General features: G+C 49.6%; 1 protein-coding gene across 1 annotated transcript in view; it reads left to right on the forward strand.

Annotated features, from left to right (window-relative positions):
* The window catches only part of KSR2 (kinase suppressor of ras 2), a gene marked incomplete at both ends in the record, with an annotated part of 399,795 nt that overhangs the window by 305,143 nt on the left and 82,264 nt on the right, over positions 1-12,388 (forward strand). The window contains one exon of the mRNA XM_080821671.1: positions 25-108. Coding sequence (XP_080677797.1) covers positions 25-108 — 84 coding nt within the window. The remainder of the gene's footprint in view (positions 1-24; positions 109-12,388) is intronic.

The following is a 12,388-nucleotide window of genomic DNA, read 5'->3' on the forward strand; positions in this document are numbered from 1 at the left end:
ACGTTTTCTGTCTCTCTTCCACAGATTTTCCACCAAGTACTGGATGTCTCAGACGTGCACAGTCTGTGGGAAAGGAATGCTTTTCGGCCTCAAGTGTAAAAATTGCAAGTAAGTGGCTGCATCCAGAAATGTTTTCGTGGTGTCTGAGGTCTGCAGGAGCCGTGCTGGGCTTTGAAATAGCTTACAGAGGTTTGATTTCTTGGATCTCCGGAGGATCGCTTGCTCCATGTTTCAGAACCGTGTCTTAAGTGAATCTCTGCTTTTGGGGAAGGGGTCAAGGAGGGCGATTTGGAGGAAGCAGCAGAGCCGTTGGATGATGTGGGAAATGTGGAAAACTGTTTGCCGAGGCACCGCTGTATTTGCACATTTGTAGCCTCTGAGATCAGGGGTTGGTCCACTTTTGGTCCAGTTGGCTAAATGGTAAATACTTTAGGGTCTGCAGACCCAACGACTCAACTCTGCCCCGTGGCAGAAGAGCCGCCACAGACAGTATGTCAACGAATGGGTGTGACACATTTATTTATTCCAGTAACACCTTATTTACCAATACATGCTACAGGCTGGCTTTGGATCGTCACACGTAGTTTGCCAATTCCTGAGTTAGAGTTTGTGAAGTCCTTTCTTTCTTTGTTTTTTCTCCTCCGAGGAGGGTATCCTGATTCTCCGTGTTTTACAGATGTGAAAGCCGAGTCTCAGCCGGGAGAAGCCCCCTGCCTGAGGTCACACAGTCCCGACCCCTAACTCCTCTCCCCTCTGTGGCATCATGTTGGTCTTGAGTTCTGGTTGGGAAGGCTCTACCTTGCAAACCTCCCCCACTTACACACACCCGTGCCAGCTCATGGCCGGCAAAAGGGAGGAAAAGTGGCAGAAAAAATGTCCGACGTGGACTCTGCAGTCAGACTAAAATGGGTTCAAATCCTGGCTCTGTTCCACTCTAGCTGTGACCTTGGACAAGTCACCCCACATTTCTCTTCCTCATTTTTTTTTTAATATGCATGAAAGGAAGAATCCTCCTTCCTGCCTGATGTGGTGGTTAGCATCCAACAAATCAGGACTCAAGGACACAGCACAGTGCCAGGCTCAGAGCTCTGTCCTCAGTCAGAGGTCGGGAATGCCTTCCTGCCTGGCCTCCCTCGCTCCTGCCATAAGCGTGTGCAAAATACTTTTCTGGTCCAATTCCTGGAAGATTGTCAATAACATTTAACTATATCTGAGAACGCCACGTGAGAGTGCCTCTGTCTGCTTGATAGGAACGGTTCAATTGAGAAGAATGTAGGAATCCCTCTTTCCTTGTCCAGCCCAGGCTAGCCACACCCTTTGGGCTCCTTCCGGCCTCCGCACATCCCTGCCCCTTGGTGGAGGGGACAGCAGCGGTGGCGAGCGCTTATTCTCCCGCCTGCCTGGGTGTCTCACCTGAGTAACAGAGGTAAGGCTGAGCTCCCTTCCTTCCTGGAGTTGGGGAGGCTTAATTAGCCATAAGGGGCCATAAGCCCCCCGGGCATAAGGGGCAGTGGGGAGCAATGGCCCAGCATGACCGACTTGGTCCCCCCCTAGATCCTGGCTGTCAGGTGAGGGAGCCCTCAGGATGGTGACCCCTGGCCTTTCTGACTCTGAGAGGCTTGAGGCCAGGCCCTCGGGTGCACTGATACTCCCCACACACCAGCTGCCCCCGGGGGGCCTGTCTCATCCTTGCGTACTCACACCAGTCACACTGTGTTCTGAGGGAAGCGGCAGCTCTCACATCCTCACACCTGCAGAGTGGAGGCTTTGAAGTCAGGTAATTAGGTGACAGGGACGCAGCCAGGAGTCAGTGAGGCTGAACACTTCCTGAGCCGTTTTAATTTTCAGCCCGAGAGGCGGAAGCCTGAGGTGGCCTTTGCTCCTGCTCCCTGTTCTAGAAGTAATGAACAAAGACTCAGACCCTGCTGGGGGGCGGGTGGGGGGTTGTAGAGGAGGTTGGAGGAGGGATGGGAATGGGGGTGGGGGGGTGGGGGGAGAAGCACAGGCTTTGGAAGTAGCCAGAAGTGAATGTGAGTCCCAGTCCCACTGCCTCATTCTCTGTATGAGCTTGAGCCAACGACTTATCAGTCCTCTTGGGGTTCAGTTTTCCACTCTACAAAGTGGGTGTGATGCTGGTCCCTTCCATGGGGCTGTGGGAAGGAGCCAATGAAATGTTCTCACCCCATACGACCATGTTCTGTCAAAGAACATTCTTCCTCACTCCACCTGGTGCAGAAATGGCTCCTGGTGTGTAAGAAGCCGAATTCAGCCATGGTTGGATTGCACTGTTGATCTCACCAATTTGCTCAGCTCTTAGAGAAGCTTCCAGAATGGTGGAAGCAGAGTCTGTAGTTGCTCCGAAGGTCCGGCGTGCTTCCAGGTTTTTGACATTTGTGTGCCTACAACAATTTTGTGCTTGTGTAGCTGCAACAGAACTTGGGGGGAGAGGCACCTGTAGAAAAATGAATTTCGGTAGAACTGAAGTGTGCGCGTTAAGAGTCATGAGAGATGACAGTGCAGTGCGGTGGCACCAGGAACCAGGAAGCAGTCTTTTGGGGGGAAAAAATTGTTCATTTGCTCAGCTGTTTATTGAGTACCTACTATAATCCAGGCACGGTTCTAGGCTGAAGGGAAATCACAGTGACTAAAACACACAAAAGCCCTGCTCTCGTGGAACGTACAATGCCAGGGGAGCGGAGGGACAGTCAACAAACCAGTGAAATAGGTCATCTTTCTGTTCAGAGGATGCTAAGTGCAAAGGAGAACAAAGCAGCGAGGGGGGTGAGGAGGGGCTGGGGGAAGGGCTAGGACTTGAATTAAAGTGCCCAGGGGAGATCTCACACTCGAATGGGAACTTGGGAAAAGTAGTAGTTTGTGCACAAGTCATTTCCTGTTGTCCTAAAGCATCCCAGAGGCGTGAGTTTCAATCTGCCCAGAAGACAGTGCCTCTCCTCGCCCCTGCCCTGAAACCTAGAGCATTGCTGGTTCTGTTATTGCCAGAAACCTGCTGGGTGAAGGATTGGATTGGACCCATGTGGCTCCATGTGTGGTCCCTGGACCAGCAGCATCAGCATCACCTGGGAGCTGGTTAGAAATGCAGACTCTCAGACCCTGCCCAGACCTGTGGTATCATTTTAAGATTGTTCTAGTGATTCTTGTACACATTAAGGTTGGAGAAGCACTGCTCTGAGTAATCTCCAAATTCCTTGTAGAGCTGATTTTCTTTGTCTAGATCAGGGGTCTCAAATTCGAGTGGACACCAGAATCCCCTGGAGGGTTTGTTAAAACACAGATTCCTGGGCCTGCCCCAGAGTCTCTGATGTAGCAGGCCTGGGGAGGAGCACCAGAATTTGCATTTCTGCTAAGTTCCTAGGTGACACTGGTGCTGCTGGTCCTGGGACCGCATTTTGAGAACCATTGCTCTACATAAAAGTAGCAATTTGACAAAATCACGCTTTATTTTCCAGCCTGACATTTCAGTAGATGAGGTTTGCTTTTTGGGTTTTGTTGTTTTTTGTTTGTTGGTGGTAGTGGCAGCTTTTTGTTGTTTTGTTTTGTTTTGTTTTGTGTTTTTGTGTGTTTTTGTTTGTTTGTTTGGTTTTTTGTTGTTTTTGGTTTTGTTTTGTTTTTGTTTTTATAGACTGGTCAATCTCTGCTAACTATTTTTTAGGCTTTTGTGTTATTTCATCTCTTGGCCTCATTCTGTAAACTTGAGTCTTGTTCATCATCATCTCTCCAGTATGTTCATCCAGTAAGTATTTGTGTGATAAGCCAAAAGATAAGGTGTGATTGGAATCCGGGGTTGTAGGTCACACGCATACACCTGTATTTGAATCCTGACTCCACTACTAACAGTCATGTGACCGCTTCTGAGCCCCATTTCCTCTTCTGTCAAAGGAGGAAAATAATATCTCCCTCACTAGATTGTTAAAAAAAAAAAAAACCCACAAACACAAACAAAAAAACAAAAAAGCCTTAAAAAACCCCAAGTGCGGTAAGGTAAAATGCTCAGCCCCCAGTACCTGGTGTATTATAAGAACATCATACACGAAAGCAAATACTGTTACTAAATTTATGGATTAATTTTGGGATACCCCCCCTACCCAGGAAGCCAGGATACTCGCGAATGTCTAACCCCCTCTCCTCCTCCTTCGGCTTAATGGCCACTTCCTCCGGAATTATCATCAGCTGTCTTGTTGGCGTTCTGAATAGAGAGATTAGCAAACTAATAGGAAATTATGCTCAGAAAGCAATTTGCAGTTATCTAAATTGAGGACTTTTCATCTAATAGGTTCATGAGCGCGGAATGGAGTTTCGTTCTAAGTGGTCGGATGTCAGCACAATCCCCGTATTGTCTGATGACTGTGGATTCAGCTGCAGGAAGATGCTGATGGGTTTCCCAGCTCTCATTCGTCCGTTATCTGCAGCTTTCCTCCTTCTTGAGGTCTTTCCACAGGTTTCTGCAGAACCGAGGTCTGGATCCTTGGAAACCTGGCCACTCCTATCTGCATTTCTTGCAGGAAAGTGCTCGGTGGTGAATTCGGGTGGCTTGTGCTCTAGGAAACTTGGGTTTGAACCGAGGGTTTTTTTGTTTTTTTAACTGCAGAGACTGGGTATGGAAAGGAGGGGACGTCTTCCAAAACTGTCAGTGGAGAAGCATTTGAATGGTCTGTCTCGTGTGTGTGTTTTAGCCCCCTCCCTCCCCCCACTCTGTTTTTAGAGTGTGCTGTGGTTCTGGTTGGGTCAGCATCCCCGGAGACACGGCTGCTTAAAATTGTCCCACCTGGGCCCCTCCCAAGGCTTCCTGGACCAGATGCTGGAGATAGGGCCTAGAAACCTGCATTTTTTGTAAGCCTCCCAGAGTGTTCAGTTTTGCACTGCAGAGTAAGTGAGGAACCTGGATCTAGAATTAGGGTGGGAGTGAACCAGTAGGTTAATTATTACTCCAGAGGGAGATGCTGGGGCTACACCCAGCAGGGGGTGGGAAGATACATGATGTGCATCAGGGGAGGCCGTCCTGGAGGCCTTTGAAGTCTTGAGGGAGGAGTGGGATTTAGCCAAGTGGAGCAGGGGGAAGGGTGTTCTGGGCAAGGATGTGGCATGGGCAAAGCTTGGATCAGGACTTAGAAGGACTTGAGCATATTTTGCAGTTGCTTGTACCTGGCAGGGGGATGGGTCCGGAGAACACTAATTCTGCCAGCGGCTGCAGTACCGGGCCCTGCCACTCTGATTCATGGGCGCTGTTACCTGGGGCCCCAGGTCTGGTAGTAGGGACGGCTCACTCCCCCTCCAGCCCCATTCCTGGGAAGCTGGAGCTGTCATCTTGCTGGAGGGAGTCGCTTGCCAAGGACAAGGCCTTGGGGAGAACAATGCTGGTGTCAGGGTGGCCTTTCCTTCTGACAGTCGAGTGCAAGGCAGAAGCCAGGGGTTCTGATGTTCTCCGAGTCGCTTGCTCTTACAGCCTGAGACAGGAGGGGCTTGGGTGTCAGAATGCCTTGTAGATGCTATGACTCATTTTTCTCGAAGACCACGGAGGAGCACTCACTCCTCTACTTTGAAGACAGGATGATGAAGTCAGTAACCACAGAGCACCGCCTTCCCCTACCCATGTATGTCTGGATGTATATCCAGGGACCTCATTTACCAGTGGCTGTGGACGCCGCTGCTAACAGCTCAAACCTGAGCCCTCCACTGGAGGTTTGCTCTTGGGGAATTGCAGCTGCCTCACCCCGAGGTGCCTGGGTGGGGGGGTGGGGAGCCTCCCCCTCCCCCACTGGCTCAGAGCCAGGCACTCACTGGGGAAGGTATACACCCTCTGTGGTCCAATTCATGGTCCAGAGCTCCAGACGGATCAAGCTGAGACCAGAGTCACTTGAAACCACATCTTAGCTTAGCTTCTCCCCCATTTCCTATTCTGCTCCCCCTACAATAGAATCGGTCTCTCTTGGAGAACTCCTTCCATATATCGCTCAGGAAAACACCCATCTTAGGACCTGCATCTAGGGTGCCCTGTGTTGTTGTTTTACCATAAGACAACAGCAGGATCCACACCCTGGAGCCAGAGAGAGCTGAGTTTGGGTCCTGGCTCTTCCACTTCCCAACTGTGTGATTCTGGGCAAGTTTCTAAACCTCTCTGATGTAAAATGAGGCTGAACCATTCGTGTGATGTGAGTGCACCGATCACATTAATGGCGTGGGGATTCCCTCGAATCAGAATCTTTCAATAAATCATTCCACATTTATTTAGTTGTAGAAACTGATTTTCTGTTAATGCAAAGTAGGAAGAGAAACCTACTCGCTAAATCCCCTCCGTGGGTTGACACAAGGTTCAAGTTCTGGAAAATGTAGCACCTTCCCTCCTTTTCTGTAGTGCTTGTTCCCCATTTGTCTTTTGGGATTTTCCAAGCCATCCCACTTCTTGGGGGACATGTTCAAGCGTTTACATTAGGGTTTCTCAACCTCAGCACTGTTGAAATTGAGGCCCAGATAATTCTTGGTCTGGGTGGCTGGTCTGGACATTGCAGGACCCTGAGCAGCATGGCTGGCCTCCACTCACCAGATGCCAGGAGCAACCCCACAACACACACACACACACACACACACACAGATACACACCCATCCCCCGTTGTGACAACCAAAAGTGTCCCCAGAATTTATCAGATCTTCCCGGGGGGAGCGCATTGCCCTTGGTGGAAAACAGCTGGTTTATATAACAAATCAGTCACTGCCAACCAGTGGGACTGAGGCACACATTATTCAGTTCCGGAGTGTTAGCTTCAGAATACCATTACTGAAATATTCAACAGAGTGATCGAACATCTCGGTTCGCCTGGGACTTAGCACTGAAAGTCCCATGTTCCAGGCGACCCAGGTGGGTCGGGGCCGAGCTCTGCAAATAAAAACACTTCATGTGTTCCAAACTAGGTCACTGCCTGCTTCTGGAGGGGTGAGACCCATAAATATTTTCTTGGAAAGGTCAAGAGTGAGCTTGGAAAACTGAGTTAAGCGCACAGGATTTCCGATGTATTCCATTGTTTGCATGCCCTTTCTGTACCTCCCTTCTCCTCCTACCTTCAGCAGCCCAGCTGGACATGCTTTCCACTTCTGTTTCTGTAAGCTGTCACTTTACTAATTTTCGTTTAAATGAGCTGTGCACTCCTTTATCCAGTTTTGCTCCATTACTGGACCTAGTCACTCGGATTTTCTACTCTTCTCGGTTCCTATCTTGCCCTGTAGGATCTCCTAACCTGTGTTTTTGCCTCAAAACACACTGTTTGATCTGAAAACGTCCTGGTTTTGTACAGTGACTCCGGCCACAGGTGATGAGCTAGCTAGGAGGGAAAGGTAAGCCACGGTTGGTTTGAGCCACTGGCTGCACTAATTTCCCACACCCTGGAAAAACTGGGGAGGTGATCAGCACTGATGTCACAGCTGCTGCAAGGCTCCTGAAAGCTTCAGGAATTTGCACGACACACAGGATATTGGCAGGATATAATTATGAGCGTGCGTTTCAGAGATCACCAGCTTAAAGCCCGGACTTACTTTTCCATTAATAGAAACATTTCTGTGTTTTGCAACGATCGTAATGGGAATTCGTGCTCCCTTATATGAGTTTTTACCTAGTACATGCAAAACTTTGCATCCAGTTACAGTTGTATGGGAAGGGGGAATATGATTCTACTGGATGCCCAGGTGGGCATTGAATGGGATGATGACGGTGCCCATGATAACATGTGTTGAGGGCTTACTAAATGCTGGCCATTTTGCTAAACACTTTTATGCATGATCTCATGTAATCCTTGCAACAACTGTGGAAGGGAGGGTCTGTTCACCATCATTTTACAGATGAGGAAACACTGGCCTTCAGGGGTAAAGCCAGAGTCTCCCAGTAGCTAGATCTGCTCATCAAACCACCGGTATCTGTGATTCGAGATCCCAGACTCTTAACCACTTTGCAAAGGCCAGTCACACAGTAGGCCAGCCACAAAAGCTAGCCCCGAGGCAGAATGGAAGGTGGGAATCTGTTCTCAACCTGACCCTGGGCCAGAGCTGGTCATCTTTTCCTCCTCCTTCCCCTAGCTGGCTATCCTCTCTCCTATTTCTTGGATTGAAAGATGGCCAACTGGTCTTTGTGTTTTGCTGAGCACCTTTGGGGCCTGGGAGCCAAGAAGACTCTGGGGTCACTCTCTCCTCTCTTGGCGGAAGTTGCGAGATGAGAAGGGGGACATCTCCAACAGCTAATAAATGCACAGCTTTCCTGCACTAAATCCTCCTATGGAGAGAAGTGCCAGGTTTTCTAATCATTGTTCATTATTTGGCTGGCGTTTCCAGTATGATTTATACATTAATACTCCCCCCAACCTTGTTCATTTCTGTTGTTTTTTTCCCTAACCCAGTCTTGGGCCAAAGAGCTCAGCCTCACTGAGTTGTCAGCAGGGATGGGAAGAAGTGTTTTTGATATCCTCCACGGAGAACATATGGGGGCATTTCTAGAAGCATCAGCCCAAATGAGAGACCACAAGGGAACCAAGATGAGACAAAACTGTTCAGTTGGGGTATTCCACGAAACAAGCCCCATGGGAAAGGGGCAATGATTTGGTTTAGTGATTTTGCAGGAAGCCTTGAGGAACTCTTAATGCTGTGAGCTGGGAAAAAGAAAACAGAGGGAGGAAGTCAGAGAGAGAACGAGTGAGGGATGCCCTTTAATTTTAGCTATCTGCCGCCAGAGGGGGGCTTTCCAAAATGCTGATCTAGCCTTCACCTCCCTGTTTAAAATCCTTCCTTGGTTCTCTCTTGCTCTCAGGGCAAATCCAGGCTCACGATGCTAAATGGCACCATCCCTTGCTCATCTGTCCTTCCAGCCCTCTCACTGTCTCCCTCCTCACACCCAGACCTCCAGCTTCATCGAGATGTCTACCCCCGTGGCAGGTCACGTGCCCATCAATCAACACATCTTTGAACTGCCTTTTTTTGCTCCTGCCTGGATCTCTCTTGTCCGCTTCGGCTATATTTGGATATATATATTCGGATATGTAATTCGGATATAGCCAGATTTGCGCACTTGCGCATTTATCCTTCAGGCTCAGCTCAATTGCCACTTCCTACAGGAAGCCCTCCTGGACTTCCCTCGGGTCCAAAGTGCTACACCCTGTCCTCTACCGTCATTCCATATCACATAACCAGGATGTGTTGGGCAACATACACACCTGTCTCTCTGACCAGACTTTAAACTGGTTGAGGGTAGGGCTATGTCCGTGTTGTTCACTCTTTGTATGTCCAGAGCTAGAACATATGTACTTGGCACATAGAAAGCATTCAGTAAATATTGTTTGTGCCATAGACCTCCAAAGTTACTTCTGGAAGGAAAGTGGTTCTTGCCAACCCAAGGCCCCAAGAGCCAGTTCTCATCCACTCAGAGGCAGCTGAGGAGAGATGTTCATGCTTAAAATAGTGAGAGGTGGGTTCACATACCAGGATGGTGAGCTCCATGCTAAATGTTTGCGAGAGAGATGATTGAAGAAAGAATTCTGGCCCTGTCTTATGACACATGCCAGGCCCTCACAGAGCACCTGGCACAAAGAGGGAAGACAGTCATGTTTGGGTGCATGCATGAATGAATGATTCTCACTCTGCCCTTTACAGTCTGTATGATCAGGCTGCTTACTGAGCCTCAGTCTTCCTAACTTTGAAACGGACGTGATGGTATCCACCCTTCATGGCACTGTTGTTCAGAGCAAACAGGTTATGTAAGAACACCTGGCCCGAAGTTGGTGTTTCTTTAACATTCCCTCCATCAGATGTTGGGGGCTGGGTTTTTAAAACACACCACTGGCCCTCAGGAAGGAAAGGCTGTGTCCTGCTCGGATGGATCGCAAAGCAAGCTGGTATGCACTAGAGAAAGGCGGGTTGGGCTGCTTGGAGCCAACTTCTCCTACATTGATTACAGTAGCTCAGTGAACCATTTGAAATGGATGAAGGACTGTGTTCACAGGCTGGAGTCCAGCCCACCTCTTCAGGGAAGACTAGCATCCTGATCCCAGGGTCACACAGGCTCTGGGGTCACATCTGCCCCACAGGGCTGCTGGGGGACATGACACGTCCATTAAGGAAACAACAAAACTGCTCACAAAGGGGACATTTGTCCCCCACAGTTCCCCAGGCGAGGTCTATGCAAGTCTGGTGTGCTTCTAGCCCACACCCTGTCCCCTGTCCTCACACTGGGGGAGGGAGGGAGGGCAGCGAGAAGGGGATGCCGACAGAGACACACCTGCATTTCACAAGCGGCGGGGGATACCATTTGTAAAAAAGCAGGAATCATTTCAAGAAGCCTTTTGACAGAGACGATTCAATCCCATACATCGGTGGTGTGTGATGGCTTTCCCTTCTGCCCTTCCCTCCTTTGTCTGTCCTTTTCTATCCCTCCCTGTCTGTAGTATTTATTCGGCATTTTTATATACCAGCCACCAGACCAGGCACTGAAAGGGCAACAGGGACATCAGCTACAAAATAAGGAAGACCTAGATCTTGCCCTCCAGATAAATGCACATATTTAATTTTCAGGGGGAGAGAATGTCTCATTTAGCCAGCAGCTCCTTTGGGGAACGAGATACTCCATGTAAGCAACTTTTCTCGATAGTTGAAGCTTATCCTTTGAGCTTTGAATGTTTAAGGAAAAAAAAAAGGTGTAAGCCCCTTCAAGGAAAAGTTTTTAAATAAGCCCTTTCCAAGTTTCCAGGCTGCAGGAGGTTCTCATGGCATTCTCTGTGTCCACTCCAGTGCGTTTTACCCTGCCTGGAGAAATGTTGACCTAGTTGCTGCCTCAGTGGGCCCCGCTCAGGCATTTGCTCCTTAGATCCTCATCACAGTTTTGCCGAGGAGGAGCCTGGAGCTCAGCAGGGCACATGGAGTTGCCCTGGGTGTGGGAAGGACAGGACTGTGATTCGGGCCCAGGTTGGTCTGCCTCAGAAGCCCAGGCTTCTCCTCACTTCTGGAAACACCTCTGACCCTTGTCTGCTGCCCAGCCTTGCTTGTTCAGATCTACCATGCTAATTCACGGAGCTCCTCCCGGCCACGTTTGAGGGGGGCTTTGTCCTGGCAAGTCCCCCTGCCTTTCCTCTGGGTGGAATGGAGCATCTAGAGAACCACGTTCAGGAAGGGCTGTGTGCTGAAGACACACAAGGGACAAGGAGCAGAGAGGGCTTGGCGTTGGTGTGAGAGCTTTAGGACGGACCATGTTGGGTTTTGAACCACCGTAGTATCCTGCCTGGGCTCCTGTCTTTCTAAAGACCTCAGAACAAGGATTTAAGGGCAGGTGGTTTCTTTGAGACGTGATCCAGGCCACACCAGCAGGGGAGGAGGGGAGCGAGACAGGGAAGGGAAGGCAGCCAGTCCTGGGTGCCTCGTAGGGCAGGTAAGGGCTCTGCATACCTCTGACTTGTCCCACCCAAGGGAGAGGAGACTGATAGTCCTTAACCAGCTTCTACCCATGGGTGTTTCAAATCTCCAGGCATTGCAGCGAGCTCACAAGTCAGCGAGAGGAAGGGTCTTAGGGGCTTGAGTGGAAAGCTATGCACAAACTTGCAACAGTAACAAAATGACTGTTACCTGCTACTTCAAGCAGTTGCCCTAGGCACCCTGCCCGCTGCATGTGGTCAGTCTTCTCTGCAACTACAGATACTATGTTTCCCTGTAAATACAGGTGCTATGATTATCCCCATTTTACAGATGAAGAAACTGTCGCTCAGAGTAGGTCAGCAACTTCCCCAAGCTGTCACGACCAAGAAGAGGTAGTGTCAGGCTTTGAACCCAGATTCCTTCTTTATATTCTCCTGACCCCATTTCTCTTTTTGTTGGGGCAGGGGAGTAGAATGCTGGGTTCTGGAAAATCTAGGCTTCTAGACATCACTCATTTGGGGAAGTAGAATGTGTCCTCCTCCTAGAGTGGTTCTGGGACGCCAGCATGCCCTTGACAAAAACCCACATTCCCAGCACAGACCGAATTAGAGCCTCGGAGGGTAAGCCTGGGGGATGGGAGGCATCAAATTTGGAAGCAGGTGGTCGATCTTAACAGTGTGTGGTCCTAGCTTGCTCTTCTGTGGGCGGTGAAAGGAAAAGTCTCATTTGAGTGGAATCCTGTGTTTTTCCTGCTGAAAAAAAATGATTCTTTGTAAGTGGGGCATGGTGTGTCTGCATCGTGCGAGAGCCTCATCTCGGTCCCTCCAGGGTCTGTGTGATTTCAGCGCTAGGCTAATCCTGCCAACTCGATTAGCAGGTGCTGGACATGCGGGTGCTAGTTCTTGACGTACCAGCCTCCATGCAAAGGGTTAAGTGTATTAGGGTGAAAGAGAGTTCTCTGGGCCTTTCTGCATGAGCAGTGGCTGTGGCCCCA

The sequence above is a fragment of the Martes martes genome, assembly GCF_963455335.1.
Source record: "Martes martes genome assembly, chromosome: 13".
NCBI classification, from domain to species: Eukaryota; Metazoa; Chordata; class Mammalia; order Carnivora; family Mustelidae; genus Martes; species Martes martes.